We start from the raw sequence: 22,430 nt of genomic DNA, 5'->3' as shown, positions 1-22,430 counted from the left end.
CTGGGTTGGGGGCGCACCTTGAGGTCCCCCATCAAGCCCTGCCTTGTGGGGGTTGTGGCCTGAAGTTCCCTGTCAAGGTGCGCTGGACAGGGGGCGCGGTCTCAGGTCCCCCGGCATGAGATGGGAAGCGTGGCCTGAGGGCCCCAGCCCAGGGCAGGGGGAGCAGCTTGAGGTCCCCCGTCAAGCCCTGCCTGGCAGGGGGCGTGGCCTGAGGTCCCCTATCAAGCCCCACAGGGCTGAGGGGTGCTGGCTCAGGTCCCTACTGATTGCTCGTTAAGGCTTGTTACGGAAACTCAGCCTCTGCTGTGGACGCAGGCATCTTGGGTTACAGAAACCCCGCCTCTGCTGCGGGCGCCACCATCTTTGTGATGGTCAATTTGCATATTCCCTCTTTATATAGATAGATTGAATTCTTATGTATCCTTTGGCCCTGCTAATGGACTTGGTTTTGACTTCTTGGTTTATATGTTGATTACTTTATTAAAATAGCATAATTTTAATTATTATGGCTTTATTAAATTATTATTTTAAAAGTCCTGTTAGGCAATGTCAAGAATTTAGCTTTCATCCTGAAATAATAGTTATGACTGTTTGTGAAGAATAAAAGTCATGAAATAGCAATCTTTCAAATAGTTATAACTATTCAAAAAAGAAACTCAGAAGCTAAAATTGGGCTTATCTGTATACCAAGATTAAGAGTGCTATTAAGAATGTATAAATTCAGGTCTTTGTTCATTCATTTGTAATCTTGGTGAGCTATTGATTTTGTTCTAGGCTTTTGTCAGGTTAAGTTGAGGAATTGGGATTTTAGCAGATTCATAGATTAGGAGTAGAGTTTTTACAGTACAACAAATCTGTGTAAATGTGTTAAACTTTAATTTGACTACTTATCTAATAATTGTCTTTTGTGAGTAAACCTAAGAAGACTACACATTGTTTCTGTAATAGATGCTCCCATTTTTTCTACTTCTCTCGTATTTCTATACTGCAATAAGTAAGATATAGATGGTCTGTAATATAAGTATGATGCCCCTTTGCAATTGAAGATAGTGTTGAAAATAGCCAAATAGTCATCAAATGGGAGAGTCTCCTCTCATAATGATACCATGTTATGTATGGCAGCAGATGAACACTGCCTAGTGCAAACTTTCACTATAACTGGGAAGAATATATTAAATACTTGGCGAGATAAAGCTCCATCATTTAGAAATACCTTTTAAATAAATATAATTTTGATACTATTACACTAATAGTTTTTAAAGTAAGTTTTATAAATTGCATTTTAAATTGTAATATGACTAGAGGCCCAGTGCACGAATTCGTGCATGGGTAGGTGCCTTGGCCTTGCCAGTGATTGGGGCCGATTGGAGAGGGGGAATAACTTGGGGGAGGGGCCACAGGAAGTTTGCCAGGGAGGGACCACTGGAGGTTGGCAGACTGCCAGGGGGAGAGACTGGAGGGGGTTGGCCGGCTGGGGGAAGGGACTACAGGAGGTTGGTTGACTGAGGGGAGGGACCGCGAGAGGTTGGCTGTGGGAGGGCACTGACCTCCAGGGGGCAGCTCCTGCATTGAGTGTCTGCCCCCTGGCAGTCAGTGCGTGTCATAGCAACCAGTCATTCAGTCGCTTAGGCTTTTATATATATAGTTAGATTGTTAATCTTTACATTTAACACAATTTCAATCAAAATCTTAAACTGTTTTTTGATGGTTGTTGTGTGTGTGTGTGTGTGTGTGTGTAACTTGATAAGCTGTTTATAAAATTCATATGGAAGAGCAGATGACCAAAGATAGTTAAGACAATTTGCAACACAAATAAGTTGGGGGAACTTGCCTTAAAATATATCAGGATTAAACTAATTAAGGCACTGTGAAATTGGAACAATGATAGAAATGAAGATGAATGGAATAAGGGAAAGATCATTTTGTGTGACATTTTTTTGCAGAGAAAGCAAATGAAATGTCTGAAACACTTGTTTAAATTTCAAAGGAGAAAGTAAAAATATTTTGATGGGTGAAATACAATTTAGTGTAATTTTGTTTATTATCAATTTAACATAAACTCAATGCTACTCTAAACTATTTTGTTTTAGAAATAGGGTTCTCTTATGAGTTAGTCTCATAACATTTTTTCCTTCATAAATCTCAAATTTTATGATTTGGGGGCTCTTAGTTGCACAACCCTAATAGTGGGTTTGGAGTATTGATGTATAGAAATTCTGTCATATCCACTTTTTTTTTTTTCATATCTACTTTAAGGAATTAAACTTGATGAATATTCTTTAAGAATAGTGGTGTTTTGTAGGTTGATGTATTTGCTTCAGAGATTTTCAGACATTCTTAAAGTGCTATATATAGTAAGCAAAAAAACATCAGAATGATGATCTAAAAACTTATTTACATGTCTTGTTAACCTTCACTTTTCATTTTGTTTGTGATTGAACTTGGTTAAATGTGGGGGGAATGTTTTTGGAAGAGAATTAATTATGAACCAGTGACAAAGCAATACTTCATAGTAGGTATAATATAGTCAGAATAAATTTATAAAGTTCTTTAGGCTTATGACTTTTTTATACTCTCTTTATTAAGAAAACCATTATTTTACTTTTTTCTGTCACTGGTCACCTAATGAGAATCTAATTTTTTGAAAATAAGATAAATATAGTTAAATACTTGGTGTGTCACACTTACAAAAATCAATCATATATCAATCGTGCTTGTCCTAGTAGATTATACTAATGTATGAGAAACAGTTGGAGACAGTGTAATTGTTATTAACAGTTTTAGCAAAGAAACTAATTATTTGTTAAGTTAAAAAAAACTTTGATAATAATAATTATAATCAATCTTGCAAACCTTTAATAATTGCTTTTCTTACTCCTAAAAGATACACTAAAATATATGTAATTAACAGATGGTATTTGTAAGTTTTTTGCAAAAGAACCATTTTTCTTGTTATATTTTATCACATTATATTTAAAAATTTGTTTTGATTTTTATGATTACCATTTGAATTTTCAGCTGGCAAATATTTTTTTAAAATATATTTTATTGATTTTTTTACAGAGAGGAAGGGAGAGGGATAGAGAGTTAGAAACATCGATGAGAGAGAAACATCGCTCAGATGCCTCTTGCACAACCTCTACTGGGGATGTGCCCGCAACCAAGGTACATGCCCTTGACCGGAATCGAACCTGGGACCCTTGAGTCCGCAGGCCGATGCTCTATCCACTGAGTCAAACCGGTTTCGGCTGGCAAATATTTTAATGAAGAGATATTACTTGCATTTTTTTTAAAGTGCTATAAGGAATTTTTTAAAATGTGTATGTCGATACTTATTATCTAATAGTAGATATATAGAATAATAGAAATAATACTTTATACAAGTGAAATATTTTTCTTTAAAATACTGTGACATTAAAATTATTCTCAATAATCTTTTAAGTAGGTACATACTTTAATATATATAAAATGAAATATAGTAAAACCTTGGTATAACAGACTAATTCAGGTGAGGGCTTGTACATTAAAGCCAAACGTGTTATATAATAAAGTAGGTTTTCAGAATGCATATGTTAAAAAATTTACTAATTAGTTTACCTATTTTTACTTGTGTAGACTTGTGTGTAATTAAAATTAAGTATGTATGAAAAGCTTAATTTCACAGAAAACTTTCCTATATGTATTATAGTAATTTTAAATTTATATGAATAGGTCTAGTAAGTACATGCATTCACCAGTCACCCCAGTATACAAATGCACAGGGCTGGGGCTAGTGCACCCAGCATGTGTTCAAACTGCTGCAGAAAATCAGGCTAGGTGACAACAGAATCAGTTACTGAGGGTGATGCAATAATTAACCGAACATTTATAAGCGGTGACTTTTGGATTTAAATATGTAGACTATAATTGTAGATATGCAATATTTATGTCAGCGAAATTGCTACAGTATTTTTTTTTTTCCAACATATGGCCGGGTCGCTAAAATTTCTTAAAAAGATCTGTGAGCCCTGACTGGTTTGGCTCAGTGGATAGAGCGTCGGCCTGTGGACTCAAGGGTCCCAGGTTCGATTCCGGTCAAGGGCATGTACCTTGGTTGCGGGCACATACCCAGTAGGGAGTGTGCAGGAGGCAGCTGATTGATGTTTCTCTTTCATCAATGTTTCTAACTCTATCCCTCTCCCTTCTTCTCTGTAAAAAATCAATAAAATGTATATTTTTTAAAACTGTGAATTAATAATAAAAATAACCTGTTAATTTAATTATAAGCAATACTTGGGTAAAAGCATTTTAAAATTAACAAAGTATTCATTTTCACATATGATATGTAGACCACAAATTTTGTCCATTAAAATCCAAAGTTCGTTAAAATGAGGGTTTACTGTATCAAAAATAGTTTCCGTGCTGTTCCTATAGTTCCAGATTTTCCTTTACCAATTTTTCTTTTTTAGGTACCTAGTTGATAGTCGCTGGTTCAAACAGTGGAAAAAATATGTTGGCTTTGACAGTTGGGACAAATACCAGATGGGAGATCAAAATGTATATCCTGGACCCATTGATAACTCTGGACTTCTCAAAGGTATTATTTTCTTCTTTCAATCAAATTTTAAAGGTGTTTCTTTCAAATAGTTAGTCAACATATGGAACACAGAAATGTGTACATTAGTACATAAATTGATAAACTAGAAATTTCTTTGTATTGTAGATTTGATATAATGAACTCAGATTATTCTGTAAATTAGCTTGTATCATGACAAATTTTGTTTTTCATTTATGATGATATATAGGGTTATTATTATTTAAACCTTTAAATGAAGAATGTAAGTTAGAAAGTGCTACCTTATTATTTGGGGGGAATGTTGAGAAGTTTTCAAAAAAGCACATGCAAAGATATTCAACATTATTAGTCATTAAAGAAATGAAGATTAAAACCACAATACATGTATTAAAATAATTAAAATTTAAAAGACTGACCCCATACCAAGTGTTGACAAGGATGTGGAGCAAGTGGAACTTTAATACACTTTCTGGGAATGATATAGTCTGGCAATTTTCTAAAACACTAAGTATAGGAACCAACCATTCCATTCTTAGGCATTCATCCAAGAAAAGTGAAAGTATAGATTCATATGGAAACTTGTATACAAATGTTTATAGCAGTATTATTTGTAATAGAAAAAATTGGAAACAACCCAAAATGCCTATCAACAGCTGAATGGATAAACAGATATATCTATATAATGAAATTCTGAGCAATTAAAAGGAATGAACTACATATATATATATATATATATATATATATAAAAGCCTAAGTGATCGGTCAACAGGTCGCTATGACACACTGACCACTTAGGGCAGATGCTCAATGCACAAGCATGGAAACATGGAACAGACTGATAAATCTCCGAGGGAAAGGGGAGAGGGGAAGGTGGGAAGAGATTCACCAAAGATCTTATATGCATACTAGAGGCCTGGTGCATGGGGATCAGGTGGAAACTGGCAGTCCGACATCCCCCTAGGGGTCCCAAGTTGCAAGAGGGTGCAGGCCAGGCCAAGGGACCCCACCAGTGCACAAATCCGTGCACCAGGCCTCTCGTTGATTCATAAAATCATGTATGGGTCTCAAGAAAATTATGCAGCATAAACGAAGCTGTATAAAACAGTACATAGTATTTTTAGCTAAGATTCTAGAAAATGCAGATATGCCTATGGTAGCAGAAAGCACACACAATTTTCATATACAATTCTAGAACATGCAAAATAGTCTGTAGTTGCAAAGCACAAATAAGTGGTTTTCTCACAGTAGGAAGGTTGACTTGGATGGACAGAAAAGAGAGATTACAAAAGGCTACAAGGAAAACTGCAGGTGATGGATATGTGTGGGAACCCCTTTCATGTCCCACATGGTTTAAGGTTCAGGTTCAGAGTTCTTTAGGGTTCAGGTTCAGAGTTCGGGTTCTGGAGGAGGCCGCACACAAATGAAAGAGACTACAAAAGTATTAATTTGGGAATATTGGGGGCCAGGTGGGAGCCCACCTCCAGGGGGAGGACTACACTCTGCTCTGGCTTTGCTATCCCTTTTATTAAGGTTATGGGATACACTCATATCCTTTAGGCAGGAAATTCCAGTAATAGCCAATCAGTAAGAATTTACATAAGACTCACAGAGGCTGCTTCAGCTACCAATGTCTTAACTAAACAATGAGTGATTAGCTCCGACCTTTCAGAGCATTTAAGGTTGACCAGCCTTCCGGATTCCCTGTCCACATCTCTCTGTTAGTGGGACAATGATCAGTTTCCGGCAGATATGTTCATCATTTTGATAGTGGTGATGGTTTCACACTGGTATTGATATGTCAAAACTTATCAAACTGTACATTTTAAATATGTGCAGTTTATTGTATATCAATTATATACCAGTAAACACAAAAGTAACAAATATCAGCTATTCTGTGTTTAGGGGTGTTTTCTCTCTTTAAATATAATCATTTTATTTCGACTACTAGATACAAATAACTATTTACATTCTGGTATATAATAAAATCATTTACTCCAACTCTCAAATTATTGTGGAAAACAGCATTGAAGTCTTAACTTTAAACTTTTTTTTCTAAGTTTTCTTTGAAACATTTTGTTATAGTGAAAGAAAATGGATGATACAGTAAAAGTATTTGAATCCCGTCTCACTGATTTTCTGTCTGTGTGACCTTGGGCAAGTTAAAAATACCTAAATCTGTTTACTAATAAAAATGGAGATATTTCATAATAGTGGAAAATTAATTGAAATAAAAGAATTTTGTATAACAACATTTTTTACTATACGTGCAATTTTCTGGACATATGATCTTGGGCAAGTTACTCAATTTTGCTGAATATATTTTCGAATCTAAAAGGAAAATACCAATTTTATAGGATTGCTTTGAGGAGTGACTGAGATAACATGGTTATCTATTGCATTATATATCATAGTACATTACCCATATAGCGTTGTTTTTCATCTTCAGAATGTTCTGAAACTGTGTTGCAAATTTCAGTTTTCATCAAGAATTTAAAAATGACAAGTAAGGTTTTAAAAAATTGAGTTTAAAAAGTAATACTTCATTTACATATACTATTGAGGTCCATATTATAAAATCCAGAGATTTTCCATTTCTACTCTATATAAAACATACTTTCTCAAATTCAGTATGATTCTGTGGTGACCTAGTTGATCCTAGATAGAATAAATAACCTTCTCTTATTCCCTTCAGCATTTTTCCTGCTTCCTGCTTAATTTATATTTTTATATCTAATAAGAATAGTATGTTCTTATTATTGAAATTCTACCAAGAGCAATTTGGTTTTCCATGCTTGATCATTTAAGACTGGTTCAGAATGAGAGAATCCCTTTTATGTTGTCTATAACTTAATAAACTATTTCTGTGTCTATACTTTGAAAATTGATGTAAAGGACCAGATAATAATAAGTGAATCTCCGAGTAGGACTGTGATGTAGGTATAATTCAAGATCTCTGGCCTGCCCTGTATTAAATTTTTAGTTTAAACAGAATTTTGAAAGTGGATCATAGAATTAGAATCACATCTGAAAAACTACTTCCACTTTAGCTCTAGGGAAGAGTCTAGATTATGGGCCTTCTGGAATAATGAGCTGGTTCACAGGATGCTCTCTTGTGATTTCCATCGTGGTTTCCAGCCCCATGTGCTTTGGAGTCATTGTGAAAGGTTATTGATTTGTTTTTTGAGTTTCCTTCATCAGCTAATGCTAGAATGACCACTATTACCATGTGATGGATCTCTGATACTGAAAATATTTGGAAAACACTCTTTTGAGGCCGTTTGGCTAACAATTATACATTACTAGCATTCCCGTTGCAGGAAAAATCCTGCAATAGGATTTCCTGCTGCACTCTAACCCGCCTCCGCTCCTCCCTTGTCGCCCACCCCGCCTTCTCCACCAGCCTGCCTGCTTTTGCCTTCGCCCCCAGTCCTGACTTCGCTCCTCCCTTCTCCTACCCCCCCCCCCCCCCCCCGGCTTGCTTGGTTCTTCGAAGCTTTACTCCCTTCTGCAGCTCTTGGCTTTTTTCCACGCTGTCTTGATATGCAAATTAGCCACCATCTTTGTTAGGGTAATTTGCATAGTTGTCCTGATTGGTTGGTGGGCGTGGCTTGGCTGGTGGGCGTGACTTGGGTGTAGCGAAGGTGTGGTCAATTTGCATATTTGTCTATTATTAGATAGGATTATATTTTTTAGAGACTAATAAAAGAAAAGTTATGTTTTTTTTAAACATTGTTGCTTGACTAATGTTAAACATTGGAACTTTTTTAAGCAACAATTTATTTTGGAATATATAGATTTAGATGTGAGCCTCTTCAGAGCTTTCTTCAAAACTTATTTAGATATTTTAATTAGTTTTCATGAGTTTAAGTAATTTGTGATGTATACAACCAGAGTGTTTAGAGGTCTGTATTGTTGTTTCTTTTTATGTATTGAATTTGTATTTCCTTTTACAGATGGTGATGCCCAATCACTTAAGGAGCATCTTATTGATGAATTGGATTACATACTGTTGCCAACTGAGGGCTGGAATAAACTTGTCAGCTGGTATACATTGATGGAAGGTCAGGAACCAATAGCACGAAAGGTACATATTAAAAATAACTGATTTGAAATGTTTTTCCTGAACAATTCACAATTTATTGTTAATTCAGTGACTTGTGAAGCCTTGTCAATTATCTTTGAGATAAAGAACCGTAAAATGTTACTGTATGTTGTGCAATAACAACTATCATATACTACTAGAGGCCTGGTGCACGAAATTTGTGCATGGCGGGTGTGTGTCCCTCAGCCCAGCTTGCACCCTCTCCAATCTGGGACCCCTCGAGGGATGTCTGACTGCCCGTTTATGCCCGATCCTACCTGGTATATAATAAAATAGTCGGACATCCCTCTCACAATCCAGGACTGCTGGCTCCCAACTGCTTGCCTTCCTGCCTTCCTGATTGCCCCTAACTGCTTCTGCCTGCCAGCCTGATCACCCCCTAACCACTCCCCTGCCAGCCTGATTGATGCGTAACTGCTCCCCTGCCAGCTTGTTTGCCCCTAACTGCCCTCCCCTACAGGCCTGGTCACCCCTAACTGCCCTCCCCTGCAGGCCGGGGTCCTTCCCAACTGCCCTTCCCTGCAGGCCAGGTCGCCCCCAACTTCCCTCCTCTGCCAGCCTGGTCACCCCTAACTGCCCTCCCCTGCAGGCTTGATCACCCCCAACTGCGCTCCCTTGCAGACTTGGTCCCTCCCAACTGCCCTCCCCTGCTGACCATCTTGTGGCGGCCATCTTGTGACCACATGGGGGCAGCCATCTTGTGTGTTGGAGTGATGGTAAATTTGCATATTACTCTTTTATTAGATAGGATATAGGCCTGATGCACGGGTGGGGGCCACCTGTTTTGCCCTGAAGGGTGTCCCGGATCAGGGTGGGGTTCCCTTGGGGTGTGGGGCAGACTGGGTGATGGGCCTGTGGTGGTTTGCAGGCTGGCCACGCCCCCCAGCAACCCAAGCGGAGGCTCTGGTATCTGGGATTTATTTATCTCTATAATTGAAACTTTGTAGCCTTCAGTGGAGGCAAGCCTCATGCTTGCTCCGTGGCCACAGCCATTTTTGTTGGGATTTATTTATCTTATATAGTTGAAACTTTGTAGCCTTGAGTGGAGGCCAAAGCAGGCCAGGGCTGCGCAAACTTGGCTTCCTCCATTGCTGGGGGCAACTCAAGCCTCCTACTCTCTCCAACTCAGTGGCCGCCGCCATTTTTGTTGGGACTTATTTATCTTCTATAATTGAAACTTTGTACCCTTAAGTGGAGTCCAGGCTGGCCAGGGTGTGCGGAAAGCTTGGGTTCCTTCATTGCTGGGGAAACCCAAGCCTCCTGCTCTCTCTGTGGCTGCAGCCATCTTGGTTGGGTTAATTTCCATACTCTCTCCTGATTGGCTGGTGGGCATGGCTTGTGGGTGTAGCGGAGGTATGGTCATTTTGCATATTACTCTTTTATTAGATAGGATATACCAGCCACTGTTACAAGCACATAAAAGTAACCCTCTTTATTCACAGTTTTGCTTTACATGGTTTCAGTTACCTGTAGTTAACCATTATCCAAAAATATTAAATAGAAAAATTCAAGAATTAAATAATTCATAAGTTTTCAGTTGCATGCCATTCTACATAGCGTGTTGAAATCTCACACCTTTTTTTGTAATTCTATTTTTATTGATTTCAGAGAGGAAGGGGGAGAGAGATAGAAACATCAGTGATGAGAATCACCAATCATCTGCCTCCTGCATGCTCCCCACTGGGAATCCAGCCAACCTGGGCATGTGCCCTTGGTTGGAATCAAACCTGGGACCCTTCAGTCTGCAGGCCGACACTCTATCCACTGAACCAAACCAGCTAGGGCTCATACCTTCTTGCTCTATTTTTGCTGGGATGTGAATCATCCCTTTGTCCAGCATATCCATGCTGTATCTTTTACCTGCCTGTTAAATCACTTAGTAGCCGTCTTAGTTATCAGATGGGTTAGAGAGAGAGACCACATTCACATAACATTTATTTCATTATATTGTTATATGTTCTATTTTATATTGGTTATTGTTAATCTCTTATTGTGCCTGATTTATAAATAAACTTTATTATAGGTCTGTATATAAAGGAAAAAACATAGTATACTAGTATGTAGGTTCAGTACTAGTTATTGTTTCAGGCATACACTGAAGGTCCTAGAACATATCCACCATGGATAAGAGGGGGTTACTATACATTATTAACTAAATTAATCCTCACAGAAAACCCTGTGAGGAAGGATTGTTATCTCTATTTTATAGATGAGGAAATGAGAACAGAAGTAAGAGAGATTCCGGACCTTTTAGAGAGATATATCAGTTTACAAACTAAAGCAGCCTATTTTCTTAATCACTGTGCAGCACTGCTTTTTGGCAAAACAATCCTATATAATAAAGAGGTAACATGCAAATTGACCTTCATGCCCTCACAAGATGGTTGCCTATGACCAGGCCGGCAGGGAGGTAAGTGAGGGATGACTAAACAACTGAACAGCAGGCTGCATGGGGCGACCAGGCTAGCAGGGGGGCAATTGGGGGCGACCAGGCCAGCAGGGTGGGGGGCAATAAGAGGTGACCAGGCCAGCGGAGGGGCAGTTAGGGCCAAACAGGCCAGCAGCGGGGGGGGGTGGGGGGGGAGTGCAGTTGGCGGCGACCCGGCTGGCAGAGGGGTCAGTGAGGGGCAACTAGGCCGGCAGGGGGGGCATTTGGGGGTGACCTGGCCAGCAGAGGGGGGGCAGTTTGGAGTGACCAGGCCAGCAGGGAGGGGGCAGTTGGGGGCGACCTGGCCAGCAGCGGGGGACAGTGGTGGGTGATCAGGCTGGCACACAGAGGCAGTGAGGAGCGATCAAGCTGGCGGGATGGGGGGGGGCAGTTAGGGGTGACCAGGCAGGCAGGTGAGCAATTAGGAGCCAGTGGTCCAGGATTTTGAGAGGGATGTCCGACTGCCAGTTTAGGCCCCATCCCGGCAGTTGGACATCCCTTAAGGGGTCATGGATTGGAGAGGGTTCAGGCTGGGCTGAGGGGACCCCCCACCCGTGCACAAATTTTGTGCACCTGGTCTCTAGGTAGAAAATAAGAAAGTAAAACTTGAAAAAATACATTGCAATGTGATTTTTTTAAAACCTGAAAGTGCTCATATCTTTTCCTTACCATAAAAATCACCTCTTTAAAGTGAAAAACTCAGTTGTTTTTAGTATATGCATAGAATTCTTTACAAATAAGCAAAGTCAATTTTTTTACATTTTCATCACATTTTACATTTTCGATTAAACCAGTTTCATCCCAAACGACTTCAAAGGCTCAAAACATTAGATCATATGGATGAAGATTATTGTACTTTGGAGCTTTCTGGCAAGTTCCATCTTAATGAAGACTCTGATTTCTAGGAACCATTCAAAAAGCTTCTTAACTACACATACAGAGAGAAAATAAAAACAAATGGCCAGAACACCACCAATAATGACTTATCCGGCCCAAAAATTGAGTGTGGCATTTCTTTAGAGTCCATTCCAATCAAGAAATTTTTTTTAATTTAAATTTTTTATTGTTTCAAATATTACATATATCTCCTTTTTTCCCCATTGACCTCTCCCAGCCACTCCCATCCCCCAGCACATGCCCTCACCCCCACTACTGTCTGTCCATTTGTTATGCTTATATACATGCATACAAGTTTTTTGGTTGATCTTTTATCACGCCTCCTCCTCTCCCCCAACTCTTACCTGCCTTCCCTCTGAGGTTTGATGGTCTATTCGATGCGTCTCTGTCTCTGGATCTATTTATTTTTGTTTATTATATTCCACAAATGAGTTAGATCATGTGATATTTATCTTTGTCCGACTGGCTTATTTTGCTTAGCATATTGCTCTCCAGGTCCATCCATGCTGTTGCGAATGGTAAGATTTCTTTCTTTTTTATAGCAGTGTAGTATTCATTGTGTAGATGTACCACAGTTTTTTAATCCACTCATCTGCTAATAGGCATTTAGGCTGTTTCTAAATCTTAGGTATTATAAGTTGTGCTGCTATGAACAAAGGGGTGCATATATCCTTTCTGAATGGTGTTTCTGATTTCTTGGGATATATTCCTAGAAGTGGAATTACTGGGTTAAATGAGAGTTCCATTTTTAATTTTTTGAAAACACTCCATATTGGTTTCCACAGTGGCTGCACCAGTCGGCATTACCACCAGCAGTGCATAAGGGTTCCTTTTTCTCCACATCCTTGCCAGCACTTGTTGTTTGTTGACTTGTTGATGATAGGCAGATATCTTTCTTATTCCTCATTTTAAATTTTTACAATTATAATCTAGAAGAATTAAAAATGACCAATTTTCTTTACTTTGTGGAACTAAAAAGTCATCCGATAGTAGAATAATACCCAGTACTTAAAGTAGATCTGTCAAAATTATACAGTTTTTTGATAGTGTATTTGGGTGGAGAGGAGCATTGGGAAAAATTTGGGGGAGAATCAGGATCTTTGAGCATAATTATTTGGGGATTCTTTTTTCTACATTGAAAGAATTAAAAAGGTGACTTATGTAACACAAGGGTATAAACCTCTAGTAACCAAACCATATTTGAATTTATTTGGAACAGATGCTATGAAATTGCTATATTAACTATTTGCATTTGTATATTTATGGCTTAGGTTACAATTGAATCTTCTTTCCTAAATAGAATGTGAATGTACCTTTGAATTAATTTACTTTAAGTATAGTTCCTTAATTTCACTCAGCCTTTTCTTATAGTCATTTCAAAATTAGGATTCTTCTCTTTTAGGAATGTTAGCCTTATATGTATAAAAAGATCTTTCATTTTACTTGTATTGCTGGAGAATTGACTATTTTGACCATTTGAAGGATAGACTAGCTATAAAACTGTCCTGAAGAAGAACTTTATTTCTGTTGTAAAGGAAAATCTGTGTCTGAAATATTTTCAAATATGTTAAAACTATATTACTTTAACCTTTATGGTATACTTTTTTTCCTTAATAAATGTCGCATATTATACAGACAAAATGTTGTTATTAATGGTAAATGGATCAACCAACAACTTCATTGTCATTGCTTTTTCAAAGAGGTTTTGTTGGAGTTTTTTGAAATTGATGTGTGATAAGCAAAGTAAAACAAAAAAGAAAATCACTGAAAATTTACACAAGTAGAAAGAAAATAAGCTTAATAAGTCTGCTAGGAGATCATACACTTATTTTTTTTATTAAGGTAGTTGGGATTTATTTAACTATAAGTAATTTTCAAACTTTAGTATGCATAAAATTACCTGGAGTTTTTATTAAAATGTGTCTTCCTCCAAAATTAAGTAAGTAAGTCTGGGAATTTCCATTTAAACTATGTCCCACATGACTCTGATACTAGTGGATCTCAGTTGAGGAATTGACTGGTCTTTTTTTGGGTCTGAAGCCCAACTTTGACTTTTACTAGTCTCTGATTGGAATATAGGGCTGGTAATACCCCTACCTGTTATCCAGAAACAATTTAATCATCTTCCTGGACCACAGATTATCTCTAAAATGTTTCATTTCTAGACATTCAATTTAAGAAAAACAACCAGATGGCCCTTGCCGGTTTGGCTCAGTGGATAAGAGTTTCAGCCTGCGGACTGGGGGGTCCCGGGTTCGATTCCAGTCAAGAGCATGTGCCTTGGTTGCGGGCACATCCCCAGTCTACATCTCCTCCTCCTCATATCCACATCCTTGGGTAGTCGCCTTCCATATTGTACCAAAGTCTTGGTATTGTATTAGTCTGGGTAGCTAGTAACATATAGTAGACTAGAGGCCTGGTGCACAACATTCATGAACTGGGGGAAGAGGGGTCTCTCAGCCCGGCCTGCGCCCTCTCACAGTCCAGGAGCCTTGGGGGGATGTCCTGTTCAACTGCTGGCTTAGGACATCCTTAGCACTGCCATCCCAAGCCAGCAGTTGGACATCCTTAGCGCTGCCCCAGAGGCAGGAGAGGCTACTGCCACTGCTGCTGCGCTTGCCAGCCATGAGCCTGGCTCAGGGCTTCTGGCTGAACAGTGCTCCCCCTGTGGGAGCGCATTGGCCACCAGGGGCAGCTCCTGCATTGACTGCCCCCTGGTGGCCAGTGCATGTCATAGTGACCAGTCATTTTGCCATTCAGTCAATTGCCTATTACCCTTTTATTATGTAGGATGTCATGACATGCCACTTTCAAGATTAGGTGAAGGGGGTAAAAAGGAACAAATATCCAGTTATAAAATTAAGTCATGAGGATATACACTGAGTGGCTAGATTATTATGATCTTTGAACACATAATAATCTGGCCACTCAGTGTATCCTATATAATAAAAGGCTAATATGTAAATTGTCCCCTCGACCAGGAGTTCGACCAGCAGGCAGGCCAGCCAACCGCCCATGTCCCCTCCACCTGGCCAGGCTGGCCGGACCCCACCTATGTATGAATTCATGCACCAGGCCTCTAATAAAACACACACACACACACACACACACACACACACACACACACACTGAGTCGCCAGATTATTATGCGTTCAGAGATTATAATAATCTGGCCACTCAGTGTAATGTATAAGGGCATGCCACTTTCAAAATTAGGTGAATGAGTGAAAAGGAACAAACTTCCAGTTATAAAATAAATCATGGGGATATAATGTATGGTGATTATACTTAATAACACTGTATTGCATATTTGAAAGCTGCTGAGAGAGATCTTAAAAGTTCTCATCACAAGAAAAAATTTTGTAACTATGCATGGTGACGGATGTTAACTAGACTTATTGTGGCATTCATTTGGCAATATATACAAATATCAAATCATTATGTTGTACACTTGAAACTAACAATCTTTTATGTCAATTATACCTTATTAAAAAAGAAAAGATTAGGTTATGAAAGACAACTTGGCTTACATCCTGGGTGTGCATGCCCTTATGCTCTCTCATTTCTTAGTCTGGGAAATTCAACTGCATACTAAGACAGCCTTTGGAGGGCCTCACAGAGTAAGGAACTGAGATCACTGGACAAGAGAGGAACAGAGGCCTACCAACAATCATGAATAAGCCTGGAAGTGACTCCTCCAGTCTCATTTGAGCTTCCAAATAGTTGACGCCCCAGGCCTCATAAAGCTTGACAACAATCTCATGTAAACCCCAAGCCAGAACAACCCAGCTAAGCTACTCCAGATTCTTAACCTAAGAAACTATTTGAGATGTATGCTTTGTGAAGCTGCTAAGTTGGGGTAATTTATTATGCAGCAGTAGATATCTAATACTGATTTTGATATCTAAAGGAGTGTGCTGCCTAAAAAACTTGGAATGTTATGGTGTTTTTGGAACCGGGCAGTGGGTAAAAGCTGTAAGGACTTTTAAGAGTATTAATGAAAGTTTACAGAGCCTTGAATAAATTGGTAGTGGAATTTCAGAAATTGAGGAGGTTGCCAGTGAGGGCCTAAAAGAAAGTGAGGAAACCTTGAAAAAAGTGGTCTTTGGTGTAAGGTGCCAGAAAGGTTAGCAATACATTGCAGTAAATTGAAAGGTTAAAAAAAATATGTCTAATGAACTGAATGATAAGCCAAAATATTGAGAGAACTATATAGTCAGATGTGAGAAGAGAAAGAGAAGGTAAATAAAGGAATCCTATATAATAAAAGCCTAATATGCTAAGTGTCCAGTTGTCCAGTCAGCCGTTCAACCAATCAAAGCATAATATGTTAATGATATGCTAAGGCTGCTCAACTGCTCGCTGTGACGTGCACTGACCACCAGGGAACAGACGCTCTAACCGGTAGGTTAGCTTGCTGCTGGGGTCTTGCTGACCGGGACTGAGTGAGACAGGCTAGACATGCCCTGGAGCCCTCCTGCGGTTCTTCTCTGGCTGGCCAACCTCCCACATCCCTCCACGGCCCTGATCATGCACCAGTGGGGTCCCTTGGCCTGGCCTCTGCCCTCTCGCAATCTGGGACCCTTTCAGGGATGGAGAACCAGTTTCAGCCTGATCCTGCAGGTCAGGCTGAGGGACCCTACTGGTGCACGAATTCATGCACCGGGCCTCTAGTGTTACATAAAAAGGAGGCAAGACTTCCTAGTTTTGAAGATTTCTAGCCTCTCCAGATGAGGGACAGTGCTAAAACTAAGAAATGTTTGAGCAAAGATCAAACTTAGGGTACTCTCGGTAAAGTATGGTCTGAAGTTGAAGCCTAGGATGTGATTATAAAATTCATTATTAAACCTCAGAAAAGTTAATGGTGGTACCTCACAGCTCTGTTCACACAAAAAGCCTTTAGAGAATTTATGAAAAGATGCTCACCTTCATTAGCTATAAAAGAAATGCAAATCAAAACCACAGTGTGATACCACCTCACAGCTGTTAGAATAGCTATTATCAATAAGACAAGAAATAACAAGAGGTGGAGATAATGTGTGGAGAAAAAGTAACCCTCAGACACTGCTGGTGAGAATGTAAACTGATACAGCCACTATGGAAAACAGTATGGCAATTCCTCTTCAGGGTATCTGAAATGTTTGAAAACATATACTGTAAAAATATATTATTCACGGCAGCTAAGACATTGAAACAACCTAAATCCTTTGATAGATGATTGGATAAAGAAGTTGTGGTAAATGTATACAATTGGAATTACTCCTTAGCCATAAGAAAGGATAAAATATTGCCATTTGTGACAGTATGGATGGATCTTGAGAATATCATGCTAAATGAAATATCAAATGCAAAAGGATAAGAGCCATATGATTACATTCATGTGGGATATAAAATGGAAAGCAACAGAGACAATACCTCATCTGAATTCTCCAAGTTAAGGCCTGGTCTGTTCACCATTGAGCATGTCATTGGATGAGAAGACTGAGGCTCATGAAGGTTGAGTGATTTGTCCCAGTGCACACAGCTGTCCTGCATCACTGCCTAGATATAGTACATCTGCGTGCATCAAATAACCCTCTGATTATCCCCTTAAGGACTCAGGTATCTAAGCCATCTGACATTGTTATCTAGACCACTGGACATAGCCAGACCTCCTGACATGCATCATTTAGACCAGCATTCACCAACCTTTCGGACCTCACAGACCACCAGTGATCTGCGGACCACCAGTTGGTGACCGCTGAAACTACCTGTCATCTGACTGATAACCAGCCTGGATCAATCTTAGGGCTAAGACTGCAAATCTAATATTTCTTTAGAATGTACTTTTTTTTTTAATTTAATCTTTATTGTTCAGATTATTACAATTGTTTCTCCTTCCCCCCCCCCATATCTCCCCTCCACCCGGTTCCTACCCCCCCTTCTAATCTTACCTCCCCCCGGCTGTCCTTATCCATAGGTGTATGATTTTTGTCCAGTCTCTTCCCGTACCCCCCACACAGACACCCCTTTCCCCCTGAGAATTATCAATCCACTCCAATTCTATGTCCCTGATTCTATTATGTTCACCAGTTTATTCTGTTCCTCAGATTTTTAATTCACTTGACTTTTAGATTCACTTGTTGATAGATATGTATTTGTTGTTCATAATTTTTATCTTTACTTTTTTCTTCTTTTTCCTCTTTTTAAAGAACCCCTTTCAGCATTTCATATAATACTGGTTTGGTGGTGATGAACTCCTTTAGCTTTTTCTTATCTGTGAAGCTCTTTATCTGCCCTTCAATTCTGAATGATAACTTTGCTGGGTAGAGTAGTCTTGGTTGTAGTTTCTTGCTATTATCACTTTGAATATTTCTTGCCACTCCCGTCTGACCTGCATAGTTTCTGTTGAGAAACAGCTGACAGTCGTATGAGTGCTCCCTTGTAGGTAACTAACTGTTTTTCTCTTGCTGCTTGTAAGATTCTCTCTTTGTCTTTTGCCCTTGGCATTTTAATTATGATGTGTCTTGGTGTGGTCCTCTTTGGATTCCTTTTGTTTGGGGTTCTGTGTGCTTCCTGGACTTGTAAGTCTATTTCTTTCACCAGGTGGGGGAAGTTTTCTGTCATTATTTCTTCAAATAGGTTTTCAGTGTCTTGCTCTCTTTCTTCTTCTGGCACCCCCATAATTCGGATGTTGGTACGCTTGAAGTTGTCCCAGAGGCTCCTTACACTATCTTCATATTTTTGGATTCTTTTTTCTTTTCCCGTTGGATGTTTTTTGCTTCTTTATATTTCAAATCTTTGACTTGCTCCTTGCGATCCTCTAGTCTGCTGTTGGATCTCTGTATATTATTTTTTATTTCAGTCAGTGCGTGTTTAATTTCTAGTTGGTCCGTTTTCATATCCTCGAGGGTCTCATTAAATGTATCGGCTTTTTCCATGAAATTCTTGAAAAACCTTATAACTTTGGTTTTGAACTCTATGTCCATATGTTTGTTCTCCTCCATTTCTTTTGTTTGTGATCTGTTTCCTTGCCTCTTTATTTTCGCTGCTTCCCTGAGTTGATAGGGTAGCTTTGTGTACTAGGTGTCCTATTGGTTCAACGGGTCAGCCTCCCAGTTACCTGAGGTGGACACTCTTGGTGCACCCCTATGTGGACTGTGTGTACAGCCTTGTTGTAGTTAAGTCTTGATTGTTGTTGGTGTCACTGGGAGGAATTGACTTCCAGGCCAATTGGCTGTGAGGACCCACTGTGTCTATAATGGAAGAATTGCTGTGCTGGAGACACGTTTATGGGGCAGGACTTGTTCCAGTAGGGCTTTGGTGCTCACTGAGTTTGCCTCTTGAATGTGTCCCTTAAGAGAGTGGTTGAAATCTGGTGTTGTCTCACACCAACCACTAGATACCTTAGTGTCTGGATCTCCAATGGGGTGCAGGTCAGCTACTGTCTGAGGCCACCCAGCAGGAGCTACAGCAAGAACTACAGTTTTCTCCTCTTTGCTTGGGCTTTGGTGGTTTTGGAGCAGTCTGACTGGAGTTGCAGTTTATTTAGAGTGTACTTTTTTACTATAAGAACTCTTAACTTTTTTTCTTCTTTAGAACACTTCTGGGTTTTTGCCTAGCTGATTTCCCAGTTTGTAAACTCTTAAGACCCTTGAACAAATCTTTATTACTTGTTTTAAAAAAAGAAAGCAACAAATGAACAAAACAAAGTTATAGACACATACAACAATATGAGGTTACTAGAGAGGAAGGATGAAGAGGGTAAAGGAGGTGAAATATATAGTGATAGAGGGAGACTAGACTATGAGTGATAAGCACATAATGCAGTATACCAATTATATAATAAAGAATTGTACACTTGAAACTTACATAGTGTTATTAGCCATGTCACCCCAATACATTTAATTTGAAAAAAATTGCTAATAATAAAGGTAATAAGTATTGGTAAATATATCTTTTAAGTCTGTTTTAATCTATAGTTTCCCACCTCTTCTCTCATCTTGTATTTTTATTTATTGAATAAATTGGGTTTCTTGATTGGCAGAAAAACAAATTTTGGAATATATATCACACCACCTTTCAACATTTGGGTTTCTAAGAAAAATAAGGCTTAAGAGAAATTTAAGGGCATTGCCCCTCAGCTTAAACCCAAGGTAGAGAGGACTTACCTAGGGGACATTTGTGTGTGTGACTTGTCTAATGGAATGAACTCCAGTGAAATCCACTGGAGACCTACAGTGTTTTCAAGAACCACTGCCATCTTGAACTGAAGAGACAGTATAAAATGAAAGGCCTTTTACCTCCCAGACATGCAGGAATCAGACAAAGAGTTTACTCAACAGTAAACACGTGCTAACTTTCACACAAAAAGCATGACTCAGAAAACAGAACCAAATGTTATGAAGAGTCATTTTCAGGAAAGGGCAGAAGTGACTCCTAATCAAAAGTCTTCCAATATTTGCCTAGGTGGATTTCAGAATTTCTATGGGCCATTGACTCCTTTGTACCTCCTCTTTTTCCCCTTTTTTACAGGAATATCTAAAAGATTACCTTCTGCATGTCCCATTATTTTATTCTGGGTATATGTGTGACAGATGACTTACAAATTAGTTCACAGGCCTATAGATCAAGGGGAACTATACTCAAGATGCTTAAGGAGCTATATCCAAGGATCCTCATGTATACCTGGATTAGTTATAGATGACATGTTTCTGAACTTTGAGTTGATGTTATAATGGAATGAGACTAGTGGAGCCTTTGTAGGGGTTGGGTGTATTTTGCATCTTGCAGGGAGAGACTGTGACATATTGGGGGCTAGAGGGTGGACTGTGGTAGCCAGCCTCAAAGATGCTTCCCATTGATCACCACCACAGCGTATTCACACTGGTGTATAACCTCCCACATTGGATCACGGTTGGTTTATGTGACTGTTAAAATATGGCAGAAGTGATAGTATGTCAATTCAGAGATTAGTTTACAAATATACGGGTAGGTTTAACTTGGGGGTGCTCTCTTTCTCTTGCATCAGTCACTCTCAGTGAAACAGCATGCCATGCAGGCAGCCTACAGAGACTCACATGATGAGGAACTGAAGTCTCTGTCAACAGCTGTAGAGGAACTGAGGCCTGCCAACAATCACATGAGTGAGCTTGGAAGCAGATTTGAACAACGTGATTAACCACCTAATGACATGCATAGCACGTAGTGCAGAAGACAAATTTATTTTGTATTCTAAAATTGTCTAATATTTTCAACTGAATAATAAAATAATACAACATAAAAGGGTGACTAAAGCCATCCTTAGAAGGAATTTTATAGTTACATGCATATGTTGGAAAAGAAGAAATACTGAAAATCTTTGTTGTCTCAAGAAGTTAAGAGAAAAGGAAATTAAGCCTAATCAAGAAATAATAATGTATAGTACGCATTTATAAAACAGAAAAAAAAACAAACACTAAATGAACAAAGTTTACTCATTACAAAAACAGTAAACTTAGACCAGTAAAATAAAGATGAGTCCTGGCAAGACTGATCAAGAATAAAAAGAGAATAGGCACAAATAACCTATTTAGGAATGAAAAGGGAACATCATAGCAGAGCGTAAATAAAGACTTTTTTAAAAGATTGCGTTTTTGAACAGCTTTATGCAATAACTTGAAAATTTAGCTGAAATGGACAAATTTTGACAAAAATACAACTTAATGTTGAAACTGAGAAATAAAAAGTCTGAATTGCACTTTGTGATTAAAGAAATAGAATCATTAAATGAAAACCTTCCCACAAAGTAAAATGCAGGTCCAGGCGGTTTCATCACTATATTCTATCAAATATTTAAGGAAGAAATATACCAATCCTATTCAAACTTTTCCAAAAATAGAAGGCATACTTCCTAGCTTATTTTGTGGCTAGCATAAATTTGACACAAAACCTTGAAGGGCATTATAAAATAATAATTACAGGCGATTCTTACTTGTGTACATAGATACTTAATTTCTAAACACTGTATTAGCAAGGCAAATCCATCAATAAGTTAAAAGGGCAAATAAAAATGGATAAACTGGGTTTTTAAATGCAATTTTGATTTAACTTTGAAAATCACATAATTTTGGTATCAGCTGAATAAAGAAGAAAAATAATCTCAATAGGTACAGAAAAAGCATTTGATAAAACTCAATATTCATGTATGATTTTTTTTTTTAACTCATAGAAATAGAAAGCTAGGAGTAGAAGCTATGCAAATATACTATTAGTAAAATATTCAAAGCTCTTCCTCTCAGATCAGGGACAAGACAAGGGTAACTATATTAGAGGTTTTAGCCAGTTTGGTGATCCAAGGGGGAAAAAAAAAGAATAAAGGTTAAAAAATATAAGACATTATATATGTTAAAAATTTCAAAAAATTATACTGATAAACAATTAGGATCGCCAAAACCGGTTTGGCTCTGTGGATAGAGCATCGGTCTGAG

The 22,430-nt window shown here is 38.6% G+C and overlaps 1 protein-coding gene across 7 annotated transcripts in view; it reads left to right on the top strand.

Moving 5' to 3' along the window:
- USP15 (ubiquitin specific peptidase 15) overlaps positions 1 to 22,430 on the top strand; it is a 123,085-nt gene that overhangs the window by 26,166 nt on the left and 74,489 nt on the right. For 6 of the 7 annotated variants that reach the window (XM_008148737.3, XM_008148735.3, XM_054718912.1 and 3 more), the window contains exons 2-3: positions 4,449 to 4,576; positions 8,509 to 8,639. In XM_008148737.3, coding sequence (XP_008146959.1) covers positions 4,449 to 4,576; positions 8,509 to 8,639 — 259 coding nt within the window. Of the gene's footprint in view, positions 1 to 4,448; positions 4,577 to 8,508; positions 8,640 to 20,992; positions 22,129 to 22,430 lie in introns of those variants that run through there. The other variant, XM_054718917.1, reaches the window with a different exon arrangement.

This window comes from Eptesicus fuscus, chromosome 7 (assembly GCF_027574615.1).
Source record: "Eptesicus fuscus isolate TK198812 chromosome 7, DD_ASM_mEF_20220401, whole genome shotgun sequence".
NCBI lineage: Eukaryota > Metazoa > Chordata > Mammalia > Chiroptera > Vespertilionidae > Eptesicus > Eptesicus fuscus.
Note: the sequence above shows the minus strand (reverse complement) of the source record. Positions and strands in the feature narration are given on the sequence as shown.